The 21,785-nt window shown below is 43.4% G+C and overlaps 2 protein-coding genes and 1 long non-coding RNA gene across 3 annotated transcripts in view; 2 read left to right on the top strand and 1 right to left on the bottom strand.

Moving 5' to 3' along the window:
- The window catches only part of ccdc85al (coiled-coil domain containing 85A, like), a 26,836-nt gene extending 18,509 nt beyond the window's left edge, over positions 1–8,327 (bottom strand). The window contains exons 1-2 of the mRNA XM_031288983.2: positions 7,619–8,327; positions 5,131–6,229 (exon numbers count right to left, since the gene is read on the bottom strand). Of these exons, the coding sequence (XP_031144843.1) occupies positions 5,131–6,229; positions 7,619–7,864 (1,345 nt within the window). The 5' untranslated portion in view covers positions 7,865–8,327. The remainder of the gene's footprint in view (positions 1–5,130; positions 6,230–7,618) is intronic.
- Positions 799–21,702, top strand: LOC116042683. Its single transcript, XR_004103293.2, has 3 exons — positions 799–809; positions 3,631–3,638; positions 20,771–21,702. It is a non-coding gene; the product is annotated as an uncharacterized LOC116042683 (long non-coding RNA).
- sec23b (SEC23 homolog B, coat complex II component) lies at positions 9,915–20,781 on the top strand. The gene is made up of 19 exons (XM_031288981.2): positions 9,915–10,085; positions 11,386–11,613; positions 11,880–11,937; positions 12,079–12,165; positions 12,936–13,172; positions 13,371–13,453; positions 13,574–13,718; positions 15,223–15,381; positions 16,101–16,216; positions 16,360–16,483; positions 16,665–16,745; positions 16,866–16,955; positions 17,207–17,313; positions 17,636–17,789; positions 17,988–18,065; positions 18,252–18,413; positions 18,581–18,667; positions 19,609–19,830; positions 20,473–20,781. Exons 2-19 carry the CDS (start codon positions 11,393–11,395, stop codon positions 20,560–20,562), a joined length of 2,301 nt encoding a protein of 766 aa, XP_031144841.2. The 5' UTR covers positions 9,915–10,085; positions 11,386–11,392; the 3' UTR covers positions 20,563–20,781.
- Positions 21,703–21,785: the final 83 nt, after the last annotated feature.

A 21,785-nucleotide genomic window follows, 5' to 3' on the forward strand; every position in this document is an offset into this window, starting at 1 on the left:
TTAAATGCGGCTTGGCGATAGAAACACGGGATTATGTGTATGAACAAGTCGATCTACACAACATCATGCCACTTAGGTAAGTTGAACTAGTAATGAAAGGAAAAGCTGGGATGGTAGGCAGTACATATGAGGTTATTTGGTAATAATACTAATCCATTTGAATTACAGCAGCCTAATGCTCCCCTAAATCCTTTCATGCCGAGCAGCTGTGACAAACATTTGAGTTTCTTCATGCCGCTTTGGCTGTGAGACTTCACAATTTGTCAAGGGAATGCTTGCTTTCCATCAATCGCCCTGGCAGACGAGCGAGGACGAAGAGGATAGAGGAAGAGGAGAAGATGTGTTGCAGAGAGGAAGACAGAAAGAGACAGAAAAGGAGGGGAAGAAAACAGCCAGTAATCCACTCAAATACTTCCTCAACCTGATTTTCCTCAGCTCAGCCTGGCAAACAGTACGTCCTCCGGCCTCCTCCAGAAGGAGGGCTTTGTAATCAGAGTTTTCTCTCTGTCCGGCAGCTGGTTGTTCACACTGGCAGCCAATTAGGGTGGAAGGAGGAAGAAAGACAAGCAAGAGGGGGGAGAGGGAGAGATAGCCTGGCTTTCGCAGTGACAGTGGAGAGGGAGAACATTATCTTAGGCCCAAAGCTTCAGTGATGATTTCCTGTTGCACTGACAGGCAGCAGCACTTCTTAACAACAGCCAGAGGAGCTGGGTAGTCTGAGCTGATGCTACAATTATAGATTAATAGAAGGAGAATGAATGAGACAGTGGGATGATCTTTGCTAATTCGATCAGATAAAATAGCATACAGTGCCCTATAATTGTGAATTATGCTGCCAGTGTTTGTCAGTTTTTATTTAGTCAGAATACACCAAGTAGAGTAAGACATGGATATGCAAAAGTTCACCAGACAATTCTTTCAAAGATTCAGAATCTGAATAAATATATTTGTTTAGTTGGCTGTTCACTAAACCTAGTTCAGTTTGTGTTAAATGCCTATGAGCGTGGGAGGGCGCCTTATGTTTGATGTGTTAAAGGCACAGCCTCTACCTACGTTATGTTTTATAGCTGTAATGTCTAAGGATTCTGTTAATATTTGCTTGGACATTGTTTGACTTTATTTGAATGCATGAAGGTGTAATGCATTTCTTATTTCGCTCTCATTATGTTATTGCTCTTATTTGTTATGTTTGTAGTGTCTTGTAAATGACGTACTTAGTAAATATGAGGAGCCTGCTTTTTATTTATACATCTGTACCCATAGTGTCAAAAATAACTAAGAATTTTGAGCGTTAAGCCAGCTACTGTTATCATTGTAAACTGTAAAATAAATGCAAACAAAGTCAAAGCAAAAATAAACACAATCTTACTCCTAAGACATAACACTCTCTTTCTCTGTGTGTGTGTGTGTGTGTGTGTGTGTGTGTGTGTGTGTGTGTGTGTGTGTGTGTGTGTGTGTGTGTGTGTGGTCCAAAAACTGGAAGTCCAGTATACTTGTGGGGTCCCGACAGCTTTGTGGGGCCAAAATGCTGGACCCCACAAGTTTAAAGGGCTGTTTGAGGGTTAAGACTTGGTTTTAGGATGAGGGATAGAATTAGGTTATGGTTAGGGTGAGGGTAAGGGTTAAGGTTAGGCATTTAGTTGTGATGGTTAAGGTTAGGGTAAGGGGCTAGGGAATGCATTATGTCAATGACTGGTCCCCACAAAGATAGTGCCACAAACCTGTGTGTGTGTGTGTGTGAGTGTGTGTGTGTGTGTGTGTGTGTGTGTGTGTGTGTGCGTGTGTGCGTGCGTGCGTGCGTGCATGTGTGGCATTCATTGGCATCACAAGGGCAGATGTTCTCCCACACACTGTTTTTTTTTCCCTATACAACATTTTTGTCTCCTTCCGATCATCTGAGCAGCTTAAGCTAATAAGCAGAACTTGTGATTGCTAAAGCAGAAAACATGATTAAGTCTCCCCTCTTTTTGAAAAAGACCCTGCAGTGTAGAGATCCTACTGGCTTAGCGTACAGTCTGGGTCAGGAGACTACAGTGTTTATGGCTGATTATCTTTCACTAAGAGGGAGTCTATCACATGGGAAGATGCCAGACATATTTGATCTGGGTCACAACTGAACTGAAGGTTTCATTGTTTATTAGTACTGCCCAATATCACATACAGTCTTAACAGGCATTACAAGCCCATCATTTTATACGAGCAAGACAATATTTATTGCTATTCAGGAACTTTTGAAACTCCAAAGTGACAGTTGCAGTGCAGTTATTTTATCTGTTATGTATGCACTTTGTGGTGAATTCTCAAAATGCCTTTTTGGGTACACCGCTTTATTTTCTGGATCGTGTATGTTGAGATGAGAGGGCATCTCTGTCATTTTACAAAGCACAACTAAGAATGTTTCTAGTCATTTTGGGGGGTCATACCCTTCTCCCGGCTGTAAACATAAGAGAATATGTGTGATAAGCTTCCCTAAAGATGCAAAAGCAGTTTGCATTAAAAGGCTACAGAGGTCAGAGTGATGTTTTGCTTTCATTTTGGATTTTGTCAGGAATTTAAATGGCCTGAGCTTCAGCGCTGTCGAGTCACACGTGAACAGGAGACTTTCATTTGTCTAAATGAAGCACTGCAACAGTGACCCTGGATGGGACAGCGTGGCACATCCACCCAAATCACACACACAAACACACACACAAGTACATAAAAAAAAATGAAATAATACTGTGCAAAGGGCTTAGAGGATAATCCAAGCGAGTGGAGTGTACTACATAGTCACAGGAATTAAATTCCCTCTTCGTCCAAAAAAGGACATGGCAGTAAGGATGGGTCAGTGGATGACACACACGGCCACAAAGCTGCTCTCTTTACTTCTCCTAGACAACAGGCTATCTATTCATACGTTTTCTTTTTTTCAGTGTTTGTCTCATTTTTTCACACCAAAATATGCAATTAAATCAGTATCTGCACCAAAAAAAGCAAAATCTTCATCCTCTGGCTAAGTGTTGATTACATGTCTTTATCTTACTGTAAATACTGTGTTGTGACAGAGAATACCCAGCCATTCTGACATACAACTATCATGACATCCCAATATGACTCTATAGCAACACGCACACACTCCCACTTCTCTCACACACAGGCTTAATAAAGTCTTTATGAACCTGGTTAAAGGCTATTTGGTACATGCATTTCACTCTGAGCTAAGTTCACAACTGTTATGCCACAATTGGCAAACCACCAGACTCGAGGGCCAGTGAGTGCCCTGCGCACTCACAACATTTTCCAATTAAGGATTTGCGAGGCATTAATGTGCTGTGGCCTTTTGCAGACATCATATGGGTTTCAGGTTACATCAAGATTGAAATCTCTAACAGAACAGAGTGCCCAGAGAGCTAAAATAGAAAACTGAATGATGATCCAAAACGAAGTTGTGTGTGTCTTTACAATAATCCGGGGCAATCTGTAGAGATTGCAAAATGGCTCAAGTAAGCATGTTTGTTACTACTAACTGTTACTAACTGTTATTTCTGAGGCTACAGTGGCTGTGAATTCTTGGCCCTTCAGAAAATCGTGTTTTAATTCAATAAAGTTGGAGGGACTCACAAAAGACAAAAGGAATGGTCCCAATTGAAGCAGCAGAGGTTGAGATCTTCGGACTTTTAGTCTCCAGTATGGATCAAGTCCCAAAAACACTACATCTCCATAGTGCAGCTCGATATTGTCTTTTTGTTAGACAATCCATGTCTGGAAAATACCCATGTTTTTTAAACTCCACAACTCCACAACATTTTTCAGTCTCTAAACCAACCAAGCAGAGATAACCCTGATGACATCATAATAACATCATCAGGGCATCAGACTTGACAGAACTCCTCCAGAGTAACAGATGACATTATGCAACTGTTTTCACAGGCTGAGTCCCCGTAACTAGTAAACTGATCTTCATGTGTAAAATCTGTGGAGTGCTCCTTTAAGGTCATGCTAATGTTAGCAAAGATAGCACAATCTGAAACCAGTAAATTGCGTCTTTGCTTTGTAATTGTCATTTTATAACACAACATATCAATCCAAATAATCAATAGGCATAAATGACTCACCATTCATCAGTAACAATAGCACATAATCTCATGTAACCATTGACATTACTTCACGAGAGGTAATTGAAATCCTTCCTAAGTGTTGGATTTACTCCGCTCTGTGTACACTGTTTCTGTTTCTCTTGTAATTTTAGCCTTGTATTGCAAAGTCAGGCAGATATTTCACCTTGAGGAATTTGTCCTTTAGCTTCTGCCAGCTCTGTGCCACTCAGCACTTTTTCTCCCGGACTCCAGAAATCATTACCAGCCACTGTGGGGTATTTAAACAGCAGCCAAGTTGGTACTTTGATATTCCTGCTTCTCTCTGACACCCTCGACTCTCACTGATCTCACTGAGATAGGCACGATTGCAGCAAAGATTTGGGGGTAATTCGTCATCTAAAGAGGTGCATGTGTGTTGCAACGCTACACCACACACTGATATCTGAGCATAGCTCATTTCAGTCGAATCTGTCCAACTAAGATACAGAACATGTAAACTAATAAAATAATCTGAACCCTTTCCTTTCTCTCTCATCCATTGAGCCAACCCACATTCCTCTCGAGACGCCAGAAAAATCAATAATGCTGTAAATTTTGCAACAGTCAGAATGAGGGAAAAGTAGCTCTGTTTTCTCAATCAAATAAGTGCATTAAAATCGCAGATATTTTTTATACAGTTTTGACAGAGAAAGAAACTGTCTCTACCCTGCCATATCCTTTTTGTACAGAGAGAAAACAACAAATTAGCAAAACCTTGAGAAGCTTTTGTGTTTTGAGTGTGTGTGCGGGTGGGTGGGTGGCTCCGTGGGTGGGTCGGTGTGTGTTTGTGTGTGTGTTTATATGGCTTGAGTTTATGTCAAATTTTTAGTGTAAAATGTGTTGCACAATGTCCTTTACTGCATTTAAGGGGTTGCGTGCATGAGAAAGTTTTAGAAGTAATTAGGAAATCAAAACACGGAATGATCACATCACATGCACTCACATAGAAACCTTACCATGCACACACACACACACACACACACACACACACACACACACACACACACACACCTACCGTTCATGCCATTGTAGATGCTCCGATGGTGTGGCGACAGCTCGTCTCCAGTCGGCCTCCTCTGCCCATCCCTCACAGGGCTGCCAAACTTCACATGGTCAGGGCTCATACTGTATTGGTGCCTATGGGTTTCGGGGCTGCTCCCCTGGACCATGCAGCCCTTTTCATGGTGCTCAGTGGCCCCTAAATGTGCCTGCCGGGGCTCGGGGCTCCCGCAGCCTGTACTGCTAATGCTGCTTCTGTGGTGCCTCTGATAGAGCTCCCCGCTGCCTCCCTGACCCAGGAAGTGCTGCCTCTGGCCCAGGAGGAGATCAGAGCTGTGGTGCTTGGGGTGCTGCTCCGGACTGCGTCGGCCCACGTTCCTACCGTATTTTTCTGGGCTGAGGCCCCTCATAACTCGACTGTGGTCAGGCACAGATATGGAGCCGCAGCGGGGCCGGCAGAGCTGGGGCAGGGTGTATGGGTACTCCAGGCTTGTACTCCGGAGGCGCCCAGCAGGGTGCTCAGGGCTGGACACCTCCCTGTCTCCTCCACTCCCGCCTCCTATTCCACTGATGCTGCTACACCTGGGTTTGTGCACAAGCTCAGGGCTCCCTTTTTCCCCAACACTTCCAACCCCACCCACCCCTGGAGCCAGGTGAAGCTGCTTGTGGTGAGGGTGATCCGAGCTGTCAGCGCTCCCTGCGCTGGATGTGCTGCTCCCATCCCCCACGTCTCTCATCAGGAGCCCCTGCCCAGGCACCAGCAGCAAACTACTCTGGCTGTCTATTGAGTTGCGGCACCCTCCCACCCCTACACTCCCTCCCCCTACACTTCCTCCGCCGCCACCTCCTCCGCCTACCACCCCCTTCTCCTCGTCCAGCAGCAGGCAGAGCTCCTTCAGCTCCAGGTTCTCCCGGATTACCTCCTCCTGTCGAAGCTCCAGCTCCTTGAGTTTCTGGAGGTAGAGGGTCACCTCTTTGCGCATGATGCTGGCACTGTAACGTCCCAAGCGCTGCCACTCCCTGGATACACGCTTGCCTTTCTGGCGGTCGTCGTCCAGGAAGCAGCACAAGTCCCGCAGCTCACGGTTGTCTTCCTGCAGCTTCTGGTTAATATCCTGAGAGGAAGAGAAGGAAAAAACAAGAGGAAAAGAGCGATAGGTTAAACTCAGGCCAAAGCATTAGGAAGCGTCATAAAATGCACAATGCTGATCAAGGCAGAAAGAACACAAATGTGCTTTTATTTGGTACGAAACAAAATTGTTTGTTTTCTATTAATTTAAGTCGAACTAAATCTCCGCAACCATTGTCCAATTTCAATCCATTTCACTGCTCTTTTAGGTATCAGTCAAACACTGTATGCAATCATAATGAAATGAAATCCTAATCCTCTCTGTCTTCCCCACAAAAGCACTGATTCACTGTGTGCCATTCAATGTGAAGTACATAATGTAGATTAGAATGCTCTGCAGGAGATGGAGAGGCCACACACAGAAATAAGACAGGGTTAGAGCAGTGAAATCACACGCCTCTAACATTTTACACTCTGCAACGTTTACTTAAACATCCCTCCTTTACCTCCCCAAGAGCTCCTTTTTTTCTCCCCTCCCTCTACTGCTCTGTTCCTTTCTTTACCCTCCAGCTCTTTCCTGTGTAATTAGGCAGCGTGGATGGGTGGGGAGAGGTGATGAGGTCTCCAAGAAAGGCAAATGATCCCCATGTGTTTCATCTAAGGCTACCTCAGGCTCGGTCTCAGCTTTAACTGTAAACATTGTGAACACTGTGCCATATTCCTCTTATTAGCAGTGCAGAAAATGAAGGCCCTATAAAGGTTACTAAAAAGAAGAATGCCTGCATGTACTTTCAAAGCAAATCCCGCTTTCTTCTAAAGGCATATTGTACTGCACAGACTGTAGATTTATGTGCAGGAATTGTCTAGGAATGTGAGGTGTGTGTGTGTGTGTGTGTGTGTGTGTGTGTGTGTGTGTGTGTGTGTGTGTGTGTGTGTGTGTGTGTGTGTGTGTGTGTAGATCTGGACGCCAGATTTGAGCATTGGCATATGAACAGAGGAACATGCCCTCCACTTCAGTATTAGGAGGATGAATTTCTACCTCATTGGCCTGTACTGCACTTTCACTTGCTCTTTGTTTTATAAGCTGAGTTGTAAAGATACATTTTGTATCTTTACAACTCATTTTGTCCCTTCCCTTCCCTACACTCTTTTTTTTTTAAAACCCTCAATTTCACAAAAGCTAAATGAAAACCACATGCCTCCCTTAGGTTAAGCATGTCCATAAAGCCTATGTGCACACAAGGTCTACATTCATCCATATCAGATTATCATACAGGCCTACACAATGGCACAATGAACTTCCATGATACCATCTATTCTCACACCATGTTTGCACAGACGCTTTCTAAACAACAGAACATCCCTCCTGCTATGCGCGTTCTCAGGTGCGCTCCAAACCTATGATCTCATCTTTCACCAATGCGCGCCCCCTCACCTTCAGCCCCCTGATCTCGTTCAAGTGCAGCTGGAGGCTGCGATTGACCTCTCGGATGAGATTGCCGTGGTCCAGAATCACGCTCATTTTATCGGCCTCAGACCGCCTCAGCCGACGCACCAGATCCTCCTTGGTCCACTTGAGCAGCTCCTCGTCAGTCAGACCGGAGATGTCCTCCGAGGGACTTTCAGTCTTCGCTATCGACAGCTGGAGCTGAGGCTGGGGCGGCGTAGTCGCTTTCTCCATTGGCACAGCTCCTCCGGCACCGACAAAGGGCAGAAAATACTCAGAGGCTCGTTGACAACCTCTGCTCGCATCCGCTCCCCTGTCGACTTAAGGTGGAAAACGGTTACCGGCAGAAAGTCAGTCGCATAGTTTGGCCTTTTTCTGTAGCTCCCGACTCTTCTACTCTCTGCTAGAGCAACAGCTGACGATGCCGGCTGAGTGTGATACCGTGGATAAGCTGCTCTGCTGTGCTGTCACTGCAACATCCTCACAGCCAGCCAGGGTGTACTGTGGCCAGCCTACTTACAGTGTGAGTTATCGCCTCGGTTTAGTATCCAAATTCGGTCCCAAATGTGGTCAAAGTGAGAAAAGCTTCGGCGGACACTCGGTGCACACACCTGCCGCCTGTATAGGTTCAACCCACTGCGAGAGAGAGAGAGAGAGAGGAGAGAGCCCGATGTGCACAGACAGAAGAGAGGGAACAGCTCTCTCTCTCTCTCTCTCTCTCTCTCTCTCTCTCTCTCTCTCTCTCTCTCTCTCTCTCTCTCTCTCTCTCTCTCTCTCTCTTTCCCTCCAAGGACTTATGCTCCACCAAAAATACAGCTTGGTTACAGCGCCACTTAATGTTCAGAGACACTCTAAACAAGCTGTGTGAAATGCTGAGTTCACTTCCTCTCGGATTTCTTTACTTGTTACCCTACTTGAAAATGTAGAACGTAACCTATACAGTTTCATAATAGCCTACTTTCAGTTTTTTTTCATTCAAGATTTAGGCTAATACTTTATTGCCATGCAACTATTGCTAGGAAATTGGTGCAATGTGCTCATTACAAAAAAATGCATAAAGCATTCATAGCAGGGCTGTCAATTTCCGTATACACACCTATAGCCTATAGAGCAGCACAACCACCGTGCCATTCTGTTCTACCACTTATTCTCCTTCACAGTAAACTATTTCAGCTGCTAATATTCTGTTTCAAAGTGCATTACAGTTTACAATTTAACGTTGAAACCACTGGAGTTCATCACATTTCATCATCAGTCAAGGAAATTTCAGACACAATTATATTTCTACTGGAACTGATATAGGCTACTCGGACTATATCAATCAAGTGTTTTGATGCATTGCAGACAAACGTTCCAGTATGTGAGCCAAGCCTTGAATGCATCATGACCACAACCAGTAGGCCTAGTTTGCGAGTTTCACTCCAGCACCATGGACAGCTGCTAATGGGGAGCAACAGGGGGCTTGTGTGACCTTAGGATATAAAACTCTGTAAAACATATGACAGTGTGGATATGCTACCATGAGTTACTTATTTTAGCCTATGTTATACCGTCTGCAGTAGCGAGCACTAGGCTACACCCTCTCCAAATAAATCAAGCTTACCTCAAGCTGTATGAAAGAATGCTGTTTGGTTTGTAATTGGGTAGTCAAAATACTGTTCATTTAGGCTACTGTAAGGCTACTACTGCAAATCATAATGCATCCTATTTTATAAGATGATCGTGGATGGATGGATGGATGGATGGATATGTTTAGGCCTGTGTAAAATTAAGAATCTTCAGTGAGGTTCAGTGAAGCTTAGCCTAATTATTAATTATGAAGCTTAATTAATGAATTTAGCCTACTTCACTTTTGACTACTAGTCCAAGGCATAAACTGTATAAAATAGATCCGAGGTTATAAATAGCCTAGGTTGAGATTAATCAGGCTAGGTTACTTCTCTGCAGTGGGTAGCCTAACTAAGTGGTTAGATGCAAATAGTTTGAACAAAAAAAAAATCAGTCACAATGGTCTACTCACACGTCATCACACTGTACACGAGTCACAACTGCCATTAGATGATGATACCTTCTACAACTTGACTAGCTACATGGGGAAATCATAGATATAGAACAATATCTATCTATACTGTTTTATATCTATGGGGGAAATACATTGGGGAAAATACCGTCGTTGTTGAATAAACTGCATTCCCCATAGTTACGTGCGTACGCAGAGCACGCACACGCCCTAGCAACGTCATGGAGAGCAAGAGCCAATTGGAGACGCCTGTACTTGGAGTAACACGTCATTCTAGTAAAGTGCAGGAGCCGGCTGATGGAGTGATTCCCTCACCGACCGTCGTCTGTCTGTCCTGTACATCCGTCTGCTTTTATCTCCAAATGCTGTAATTTATTTTGAATACAGCAGTTTATTTTGCCCTTGTCTAAATCTGAGGACAGCCTGATATACAAGGTAAGCATTCCACTTAATTTTGCTCGAAAGTAGGCCGCCCGTTTCTGCTTCCATTCATATGAATGGACAGGAAGTGGGTTAATGCTACATTCCGTTAGCTAGCTAGCTAACCCAACCAGCCATACAACGAAGCTTTTGGGTACGAAGGTTTGAGTGACAGAGCAACGTTGAGGTATTGGGCCACGATGATTAACAGTAACGTTTACTGTCAAACGAATTTGGTTTCTACTACACCGTAGTTACTATAACGTTACCGAGTTTCGCGGGAAGTTAGCTAGTAACGTTAGACGATTAACGTTAGTTAATTTCTGAGTAGAAATGCTGTCCACGACAGATGCCAGCCTTCACTGGTGTGTCGTTCATCACTAATCTTACGTGGCCTGATTGTAGCCAATGCTATATCAGAAGTTAATCTCTGTAAAAATCGGTCGAAATAGTGATTCCTTTCTTCGATTTAAGAAAATATCAAGGTTTCCTTGTGCTTTCCTTCAGATGGCGAAAGGGAAAACACCAAATACCCCCAACAACATCAACCCCACAACCCTTTTATCAGATGTAGTCAGCAAAGGTCACTTTCCGTACGAAAATATTGAATATAGGGCAACAGAAATTTCCTATTTTTTATTATTGATTAATCTCATCAAGGTAATGTCTTCAGTTTGCTTGTTTTTACCGACCAACACAGAGGACAAGACAGGTAATCTTAAAATGTCACATAGGGGTCTGGGAAATTGTGATGATAATTCACATTTTTTATATATATATATATATATAAAATATACACACATACACACATCATATTTTATGCTCTAAATTCTTATGTCCAACTGACACCAAAAGATTGTAACTTTTTTTGTCATCTTTTTGAATGCACCTTGTAACCCTGCTGAATGCTGTTGAATTGCCCAGGGAATAAAAAGTTCCTCTGATAGCAGTGAGAAATAGGGAGAGTATACAGTTACCGCAACAGGATTCCTGATGACGCTTTGCTAAAGGTGTATTTGATTTTTCATTGACACAGGCCAACAAAGATGTAGTCTAAAAATACCAGTGGGGTTGCTCTGCACTGTTCTCTAACTCACAAAAACACGCTGGTCAGGTTTGCTGTTGTGCGTCATACTTTTGAATATCTGCGTCTAATTTAACCATGGGAGAGAAAGGAGCTCCTGTATAAAGAGCAGTTCACTGCAGATAGTGAAAAGCAGTGATGCGTTTAGGCTAAAAGTGGCACTGGGACTATAGTTCTTCCTTTTGGACTAGCAACCTCACTGTAATCTATTGGGCTCTTTCTCTGCTGAAGCTCTGTGATGGCGACCTACCAGGAGTTCATCCAACAGAACGAGGACCGGGATGGGGTGAGATTCAGCTGGAATCTCTGGCCCTCCAGCCGCCTGGAAGCCACCAGGCTAGTGGTCCCAGTCTCCTGCCTCTTCACACCACTCAAGGAGAGGCCTGACCTGCCGCCGGTCCAGTACGAACCAGTCCTGTGCAGCCGGGCCAACTGCAAGGCAGTGCTGAACCCACTATGGTGAGTTAAATTGAAAACAATGCCTCTGCTCACAAAGATGTGAACGCTTGTTTCAGCTGCAAAGCACCAAAAAGACAAGGATTTGAATATTCAGCCTTTATTTGGCTTATGGTATAATTTAGCCTTCCTTTTTTACATGTGTTGTGCAATACCACGCCTAGTACTTGTAACACATCAGCATTTGCTGATGTGTTACAAGTACTAGGCGTGGTATTGCAAATACACCTTAAGCGGCCCACAATTAACCCTAAATTGTTCCTTTACAGTCAAGTTGACTTCAGAGCAAAAATATGGGCGTGCAACTTCTGCTTTCAGAGAAACCCAGTAAGTACACAGCATACTTTAGTTTGATATTAATGGTTGCCATAGCACATATAATACAGGAAAACTTAATGTGGACTAGCTACATTCCTTTTATTAAGGTAGTTAATCTGGTTCTGTCTTTGTCTCTCTGTGTCTCTGCAGTTCCCTCCCTCTTATGCAGGCATATCAGAAGTGAACCAGCCAGCTGAACTCATGCCACAGTTTTCGACCATTGAGTACATAGTACAGGTAAATACTACATGTATGTCTGCACTCTGACCTCAGCCCTATACATGCAGATTGTATGTACTCCAAGTGTACTGTGCAAAGGTGAAGATTCACAATTTCCGATAGTGGTCTCTCTTGGAGGAGAGTTCTTATTTATTGTTTTTCAGTTGTGGGTCTGATCAGTGTGTTCAGTGTCGTCCTGCAACTCTGACACGTCTGAGCAATGTTGTTACAGATTTGGGGATCATTTTCCATGGTTCAAAGTTTATATATAAAAAAAAAAAGGTCCTGTACTTAGCTATTGGGGTCAACACTAATAAGTTGCACCTAATTTGGCACATTAGTAAAAGAGATTTGTCATAATTATGTAGTGTTTTGATATGGCAAGTCATACGGTAGGCTATAATAAATATTTTTATTGAAATTATACAGAAACATCCTTTGATTTGTAACCAGAAAGGGCCTGACTACTATTGTGGCTAACAAGTTTGGCTTCATGAATAATGCATATGGTTTTCTAAAATAATCTGAGCTGCTGATAAAATCACACAAAGCGTCTCTGCTAGTGTAAGTGTTTTAGAAACACATATTCAACAAACCAGACATTAAACATTAATTCGGCTTCTTCTTCTTTGTTTCTTTGTGGCTTAGCATTTTCACTTTGCAGACAAGAAAAACAAACAAATCAAGATACACGTTACCAGTGCCAGCTCCTTAGTGTATGTGATATTGTGTGTGAAAGTCAAAGCTTCTGATTTCATCTGAGTGTAACCTCTCCCACCTCTTTACAGCGTGGACCCACGCCCCCTTTGATCTTCCTTTATGTGGTGGACACGTGTTTGGAAGAAGAGGACCTCCAGGCCCTTAAGGAGTCCCTGCAGATGTCCCTTAGCCTGCTGCCGCCCAACGCCCTGGTGGGCCTCATCACATTCGGACGCATGGTTCAGGTTCACGAGCTCAGCTGTGAGGGGATCGCCAAGAGCTACGTGTTCAGGGGCACCAAGGACCTCTCCTCCAAACAGATCCAGGTGGGTGGGGGCAAAACCACGGGGAAACTGAGAAATAAGACATGAGACAAAGGACGACCTCCTCAACCAGAGAACGCTGGTGTGGAAAGACTTACAGTCCTTCCCAATCACCAAAAAAACAAGACACATGAGGACATTAACCTGTAACCATATGAAAGCCAACCGTAATGGTTTTTTTTTCCTTTTTGTGCGTTTCAGGAGATGCTGGGTTTAACAAAGGCAGCCGCATCAGGGCAACAGGGTCGCCCACTGGCACCTCAGGATGCTGCAGCCTCTTGCAGGTGCGGAGGAGCATTAACACTTCCCTGTTTGACAGCTAATGGTAGCTGTTTCCAGATGTTAAAAAAAAAAAGTACACAGTCAGCCTTTCTTGACTGAGGTGTGTTTGTGTTCATAACCAGGTTCCTTCAGCCCGTGCACAGAGTCGATATGAACTTGACTGACTTGCTGGGTGAGCTTCAGAGAGACCCGTGGCCAGTCCCTCAGGGCAAACGGCCCCTCCGCTCCACTGGTGTTGCACTGTCTGTTGCTGTTGGTCTGCTGGAGGTACAATACACACACACATACGCATGCTGGAACACAGATAATATTGTACATTAAGTGGAAACAAATAATGCCAGACTATTATGAGAGTATGCTGTACCTGACACGTGTGGTTTAACACAAGTTAAAGCCATACCTGGGTGTATGCTTATGCTCTGGATACAAATGAATTAGCAGTCATGTATATGTGTGTCTCTATATTCTCTGTTGTATGTTTGTTATCGGGCCCCCTCCAAAAAGCTTTTAGTAGCTTATTTGGGGTTCCCCATTTCACGCGGCCTATGATCTACGATCATTGTACCTTCTGAAATTGTCTTAATGATACGATGATGACGTATTTTTTTTTTTTAAGATATTGAGGCGCTTCACAGTAACCTGAACTTTAGCCTCATCAAGACTATTATGCCACATGTAACCGTTCAGAAATGCACACATTGATGATTATCTTCTGCAGGGACAGTACATCTACAAACAGCTCTGTCAGTTCAAAGGCTAGTTCCTTGTTTACCTTCTGTCTTGTCCCTCCACCATCATTATCCTCTCTTCTCCTACCGCTAATCTGCGTGGTTATATAACCGATGCAACAGATAGATCCCCACCCCTGTACTCCCCTTCTCCCGATAGAAGAGGCCCGATTAGAATGAATTTGGCTCTTTCATGTTTTCTCAAGAGGCGTTTGACTTGATGAATGGGTCTTTAACATGTAAAGTAAAACTTTAAAAAAGTGGTTAGCGTCCACTAATTGTTGGCTTATTCATTTGATTGTTCTCTGTGAATGAGTACGCTTTGTCCCTGTATGAATGAATCACCGTCCCGTAGAACTTCATCATCATCATCATCATCAAAAGCTAATTGCAGTGGCTTTGTGACTATGTGGCATCTTTCCAAATGCCTCAGTGTCTGGCTTTCCCAGACTCCTGGACTATGGACTTTGTTTGTAAGTGTTGGCTGTGAGGTCCGCCCTTTTGCTGAAACTGATTCCCTAAAAGCTCTCAGTCAGACTTGTTATACATACATTCAGTTATCCTGGATCTCTGCTTTAGAATAGATAACTTATTTCAAAAGACTTGATAAAACAATTAGGACCTATTTTAGAGCGACGTTTTATTTGCTAATATGAAAGCTACCTACCTATACTGATAATGTATATTTGCTCAGGTTGCCTAATTCTTTTAATAAGGCAGTCTTAATTTCCCCTAACATTGCTCTTTTGAATGGCAAATTTGAGAACTATGTCACTATTCCATTAGTGCTCATTAGCCACATTCACAGCCCAAAAACAGGGATTTGGCACCCATGCTGCAGATAATGAGCAGTCCTAAAATGCAACCAGGATATCAATATAAATTATATAAATGGGTGCACACTGTATCGTTTAGTCTGTTTTAACTACTAAGTGATATAGTCAAATAACAAGCTTGTGGTGTTGTAGCTTGAGCAGAGGTACTACTGTATAATGACACTTACCCTTAACTGAAACCCAAATTCCTCCTCTCTTTATCTTCAGGGTACATTCCCCAACACAGGAGCTCGTGTGATGCTGTTCATCGGAGGGCCCCCCACCCAGGGCCCAGGCATGGTGGTGGGAGACGAGCTGAAAACCCCCATCCGCTCCTGGCACGACATCCAGAAAGACAACGCTCGCCATTTGAAGAAAGCCACCAAGGTGAGCAAATGCATGAACTCTCCGCAAATCCTGGCATTTGCAACAGGACTTGTAAATGAGTGAAATTTGCATTTAGAAATTCTCCTTTGTTATAAAATCTCCTCCAAATAGAAGTCAAGTACATTTAGTACTAGGGGTGTAAGAAAAAATCGATACACTTGAGTATCGCGATATTTTATTTTGCAATACAATCGGTTTAAAAAAAAAAAAAAAAAAGTATTATTATTTTTATTCATGTAAGACAGTGGTTTATGTTGTGTTTAAACCCCCTACCACTAGATGGCTATGCTGAGACACACCACTAGTGTCCTCACCTAGCAGTGCCTGACTTTTTGCTAGAAGCTAACAATGTAGCTATGGCTGAACTTTGGCCTACTTTAGCATATCAAAATGTGCTCACTAAGAACCTGTGAACCACAGTCCCAAACTGGCAGTGTACTGAATTGTTTACCTAAAGTAAACTTCTTTGACTTTTATGCACATCATGTGTGTATAAGTATAGTTTTTCTAAAATTATACTTAAAAAAAATCCCAATATATCGCCTTACGCATAGTATCGGAATATATTGCAATATATTGAATGGTGACCCATGTATCGTGATACGCATCGTACCGCCAGATTCTTGCCAATACACAGCCCTATTTAGTACACAACGTGCTTAGGGCATGTTCGCTGACATTAAGTCATTGTTTAATGTCTGTTTTTTTGTATCACACAGTACTATGAAGCCATGGCCAACCGCTCAGCAGTAAATGGCCACTGTATCGATATCTACGCCTGTGCCCTGGACCAGACGGGACTGCTGGAGATGAAGTGCTTGTCTAATCTCACCGGGTACGTCAGCACCTACTGTTTCAATTGTTTGAGGGTGTGGGATTATATTAGCCAAGCTATTAGGGATGTGTGATTCTTTACTCATACACACCCCTTTTAGGAGTACTTTAGATTCTAACTGGTTTCTTGTAATTTATTATCAGGGGGCACATTGTGATGGGAGACTCCTTCAACACCTCCCTGTTCAAGCAGACCTTCCAGAGAGTCTTCAGCAAAGACTACAACGGAGACTTCCGCATGGCCTTCGGAGGCGTCCTGGAGGTCAAGGTAAAGAAGTGACTTAGTCATTGATTGGAGTCATAATAAATATCACTGTTTGTTGTGCGTTTGCTTGAATGGGAAGCGCTGATCGCAGATCAATTACTTGAAACGTTGTGATCGTAGTTTCCAGAGCACGGAATAGATTTGTACTTGCATACTTATGTTGTGTTTCTTTCTGTCTCCATAGACATCACGGGAAGTGAAGGTTTGCGGGACCATTGGACCGTGTGTTTCACTCAACGCCAAGGGTTCCTGCGTTTCAGAGAATGTGAGTCAACCCCCCCCCCCCCTCCCCCGACTCACATTCCTTCCTTCACACAATTGAATTGTATTCCGAAGGCTGTCGTTTACTGGCATTCATCACAATGCGTTCTCTGTCTTTGTGTAGGAGATGGGTATCGGTGGCACGAGCCAGTGGAAAGTGTGCGGTATCAACCCCTCCACCACTTTGGCCCTTTATTTTGAAGTGGTGAATCAGGTAAAAGAACACACGCTAACCCTACCGTTACTAAAAGGCTGATGGAGTGCAGTCGTTAGCGTCAAACAAGTGAATAATTTTGATGTGCTGAAGGCTTTGTTGAGTGAAACTCTTTAAACAATGGCTTGTTGTGTTGTTTGTTATCCTTGTAGTTGAAGGCCATTTGTAAAGGCTCATGCAAAGAAAGAAGTGATTGACAATAGTGGTCTGACTGTCTCTGTACTGTTTTGTGTGTGTGTGTGTGTGTGCAGCACAATGCGCCAGTCCCCCAGGGTGGCCGAGGGGTGATCCAGTTTGTAACCCAGTACCAGCACTCCAACACACAGAGGAGGATACGGGTCACTACCATCGCCAGGAAGTAAGACCTTAAAACTGTCACAAGCTAGGTTGTTTTGCAGAAAAGACTGTCAAGTGAACATTCACGTTATGCACCTACACGTGTTAGTTAGTGATATAATGACCCTGGCATTGTGTCAAGAAAGGAAAGTGATGACTAGAGTCAATATTAAGCCTCACTAAAAAAAAAAAAAAAAAGGGTGTTTTCATTCCTGCAATTTGTGGCGACGCCTACAGAGACCTGTGTGCATGTGCGTCATTCACACCACACCCACGCTCACCTGCACCTCCTGTTGTCCTCCCTCCCTTCTCTTTTTCCTCTTTCTTTCTGTCCCCCACCGAAGCTGGGCAGACGCACAGTCCCAAATCCAGCACATTGAGTCGTCCTTCGACCAGGAAGCGTCCGCCGTGCTCATGGCTCGCCTGGGAGTCTTCAGAGCCGAGTCGGAGGAGGGGCCGGATGTCCTGCGATGGCTTGACAGGCAGCTCATCCGCCTGGTGAGCGACGCTTCCCCACACACACACACACACACACACTCCTCCCTACCTGCGCTTTGTGATGACGACAATGCATAGTTGGCATTGTTAGGATTGTGCAACATTAAGTCATGCTGTGATTGCTCACGTATGATGTGCCCAGTTATGTAAGGTTTATCTTCAATGTTTTGAACAATGTTTTGTCTCCCCCGGTCTCAGTGTCAGAAGTTCGGCCAGTTCAACAAAGATGATCCTACATCCTTCAAACTGTCAGAGTCTCTGTCCCTCTACCCACAGGTAAACCTTCCTCCGAGTAAAAAAAAAAACTTACATTTGAATCTGTAAAAAGAATTACTAAATAATTTTTTTTTAGATCTGATTAAATTCGACATCCGTTCTACTTTTAACACTGTCCCTGATTTTATTTTAATCTGAAAGACTTTTTTTCTTTTCATGAACCAATTTTTTCTTCTCCACCTGCAGTTTATGTTCCACCTGCGGCGGTCGCCGTTCCTGCAGGTGTTCAACAACAGCCCCGATGAGTCGTCCTATTACAGACACCACTTTGTCAGGCAGGACCTGACCCAGTCCCTGATCATGATCCAGCCCATCCTCTACTCATACTCCTTCCATGGACCACCAGAGGTCAGCCTCACACCCTCTACACCGTTGTTATTATTATCAGTGTTGGAGGAGCATCAGGCCTTTCCTTGACGCTTCAGGATGTCTTCATAAGAAATGTCTGTCAGTCATGTGATGTGTTTGCTGCTTGAGTTGTTCCTAACTGTTGTGGATGTGATGGTTCTTCCCAGCCCGTTCTCCTGGACAGCAGCAGTATCCTGCCAGATCGGATCCTGCTGATGGACACTTTCTTCCAGCTGGTTATCTACCATGGAGAGGTGAGACAGGGTTATTTACTTAGATCTCCAGCAGGGCAACATTTGATTAATTCAAATATGAATAACTGGGATTCATTCCTAGTTATTTATATTTAACGCCAACGCTAAATAACACATGGTGCTGCTGCACTGCTGGCAAAGCATGGACAAGTTTGTGAAAGGACTGCCAGGTAAACGTAAAGCAGAGGACGAAGCTACACTAAACATCTCAATTACCAAACAAAGGCAAGAAAATATGTAGTGGTGACCGCGATTCGATCTTAGGAGCTGACTGCCAATCTCAGAAGTCGTATCACATTGTGTCTCATCGAATATCCCTTTGCGGGAAACCAGCTGATTGTTGCCCAGCTCTCTCTCTCTGTCTCAGTCTCTCTCTCTCTTTCTCTCCCTCTCTCTCAATCTCTCTCTTTATCTGCCTCTCCCTCTCTCTCTCTTTTTTCTCTCTCTCTCTGTCTCTCTCTTTTTCTCTCTCTCTCTCTTTCTCTCTTTCTCTCTTTCTCTCCCTCTCTCTCAATCTCTTTCTCTGCCTCTCCCTCTCTCTGTCTCAATCTCTCTCTCACTCTCTCTTTCTCTGTCTCTCTCTCTTTCTCTCCCTCTCTCTGTCTCTCTCTCTGTCTCTCTCTCTATCTATCTCTCTCTTTCTCTCCCGCTCTCTGTCTCAATCTCTCTTTCTCTCTCTCTCTCCCTCTCTCTGTCTCTGTCTCAATCTCTCTCTCTCTCTCTCTCTCTCTCTCTCTCTCTCTCTCTCTCTCTCTCTCTCTCTCTCTCTCTCTTTCACAGACAAACGGCTGATCTCAATTCAGCGGGGCTTTCCATTGCCAAAGCAATTCTAAAAAATAAATGTGTGTGTGTGTGTGGGGGGGGGGGCTGCAGTTTGGAAACCACTGCATTAGGTGACAGCAGACATTTCTTAATGCTGTCATTTTCCTCTTCATTTCCAGACCATAGCCCAGTGGCGGAAGGCAGGCTACCAGGAAATGGCAGAGTACGAGAACTTCAAACAGCTGCTGCTGGCTCCACTGGATGACGCTCAGGAGATCCTACAGACGCGCTTCCCCATGCCGCGCTACATCGACACGGAGCACGGAGGCTCACAGGCTCGCTTCCTGCTCTCCAAGGTCAACCCCTCGCAGACCCACAACAACCTCTACGCCTGGGGACAGGTACTGTATTATAAGCTACAACTTACTATTTTGTTACTCCTTATACTTGAGAATAGATTGCTTTTAGAGGTCAACAACATTTTCAGCAGACTAAAGATTTTCACTCATTGGTCTTCCTCCTTATGCTGGCACAGTGAGGTTATTTACAACCTCCTGTAGCTTCCATAGCCACATATCAGTATAAAACAATTCATGAAAGAAATTTCTCATTCCCTTCTTACGTCCAAGTCAAGACTGTAAAACCCCTGGATTGCCTGTAGCCCTGGGTGAAAAACAATCTGTGCTGCTGACAACTCAGGAAACATTTCAAACTGTCAGAAATCGCAGGTCTTGGATTTGCTAAACTCTGATTTTATGAGTGGAAAAATGAAAGATGAAATTTAACAGTGATCTCTTGTTTATGAAGTTAAGGAAGAGCTAAACCATAACCTGCAGTTTACAAACACTGAATACATTGAAGACATACTACAAATGAGATAATCAAGAGAACAAGTCCTTTAGGAAAATAATCTTGGCGATAATCCCGTTGCTTTACTAAAGTGATCATGGGATCAGAGTTACATCATGAAAAGATCTGTCCGCTAAGTGGGTAAGTCACTCAACTACCATTTTTGTCTCCATTTGCTTCCTGTGCATCTGCAGGAGACGGGGGCCCCGATCCTGACTGACGACGTCAGCCTGCAGGTCTTCATGGACCACTTGAAGAAACTGGCAGTTTCCAGCTCTGCGTAGACGACGCCTCTATTCCACCACAAAGAGAGAAGGAGTGATCTGACATTCCCTTTCTGACATAGGGATCCATTAACATTTCCCCTGTTTTTGTAAAGGAGCCAAACCCAGACAGTCTACTGTTTGTGCTTGCTTGATTGTGTCTTTTCTGGAGTCATGTGTGACATATCCATGCTACAAAATGAACAGAAAAAAAAGGGGGGGGGGGTAGCACAATTCCTAATAAGAACACATTGCTACTCATTTTCATTAAGGTGCTCATATTATGCTCATCTTCATGTTCATAATTGTATTTAGAGATTGTACCAGAATAAGTTTACATGGTTTAAAAAAAAAGTGCTTTTTCACTTTGTAAACCTATAACGTGCACAACAAAGATATATAACAGAATAAAGGTAAGGGAAAAAGCCAAAAAGCATAATATGAGCACTTTAACATGTTATTTATGAGAAACGGCTCCAGTAATCCAGACTGTCCTCGTAAGCAATATCAAATCCTCTATTTCTCTTTTTATATTTGATATTACCTCTGACATGCAGAATGATTAGACTAATTATTCTTTTGTTTTCTTTTTGTTTGTCCTAAAAAATGTGTGTCTGCTGCATCAGACTTAGTTGAAGACGCTGTTTGAATAGGCCTCTTTTATGTGTTTGCTTTGTCTATAGCTAAAGATGAAATGCCCAGTTTTCTCATTAATAAATTATAATGTACTTCTGATGCCGATTTTAAGAAATGTTCACTAATCGGTCTTTACACTGATGACTTGTTAACCACAGTTTATTTGACATATACATTTGAAATCCTTCATGGATTATACCTTTAAGTGTTTTCCAAGAAAATTCCCTCTGAATAATGAGGATTAATGTTCTGAGGAATGGAAGTCAATCACATCAACTCAACCGAGAGTGACTCTGTTTTCAATGACGAACATTTTGATATATTTTAACTTGATAGGGCACTATAGCTCAGTCCTCTCATCCCGTCTCATCACCATCTGGTATTTTGCACCCAATGATTGCCCAAGTGTCTTTGTAATCAACTTCTAATATACTTTAAGACTGTATAAAAGGGACTGTAGTTTGATTTAAATCCTGTCTGGGTGCTTAACGCTATCCATATAAAGCCCTGTCGGCAGGAAACAAGTTTCTGTCTGTGTTTTCTGTCCTTGCAACAGCATGCATGTCCCATTCACAAAGCATTTTCATGGATTAGAGGTGTGTGTGTGA

Source organism: Sander lucioperca, chromosome 4 (genome assembly GCF_008315115.2).
Source record: "Sander lucioperca isolate FBNREF2018 chromosome 4, SLUC_FBN_1.2, whole genome shotgun sequence".
NCBI classification, from domain to species: domain Eukaryota; kingdom Metazoa; phylum Chordata; class Actinopteri; order Perciformes; family Percidae; genus Sander; species Sander lucioperca.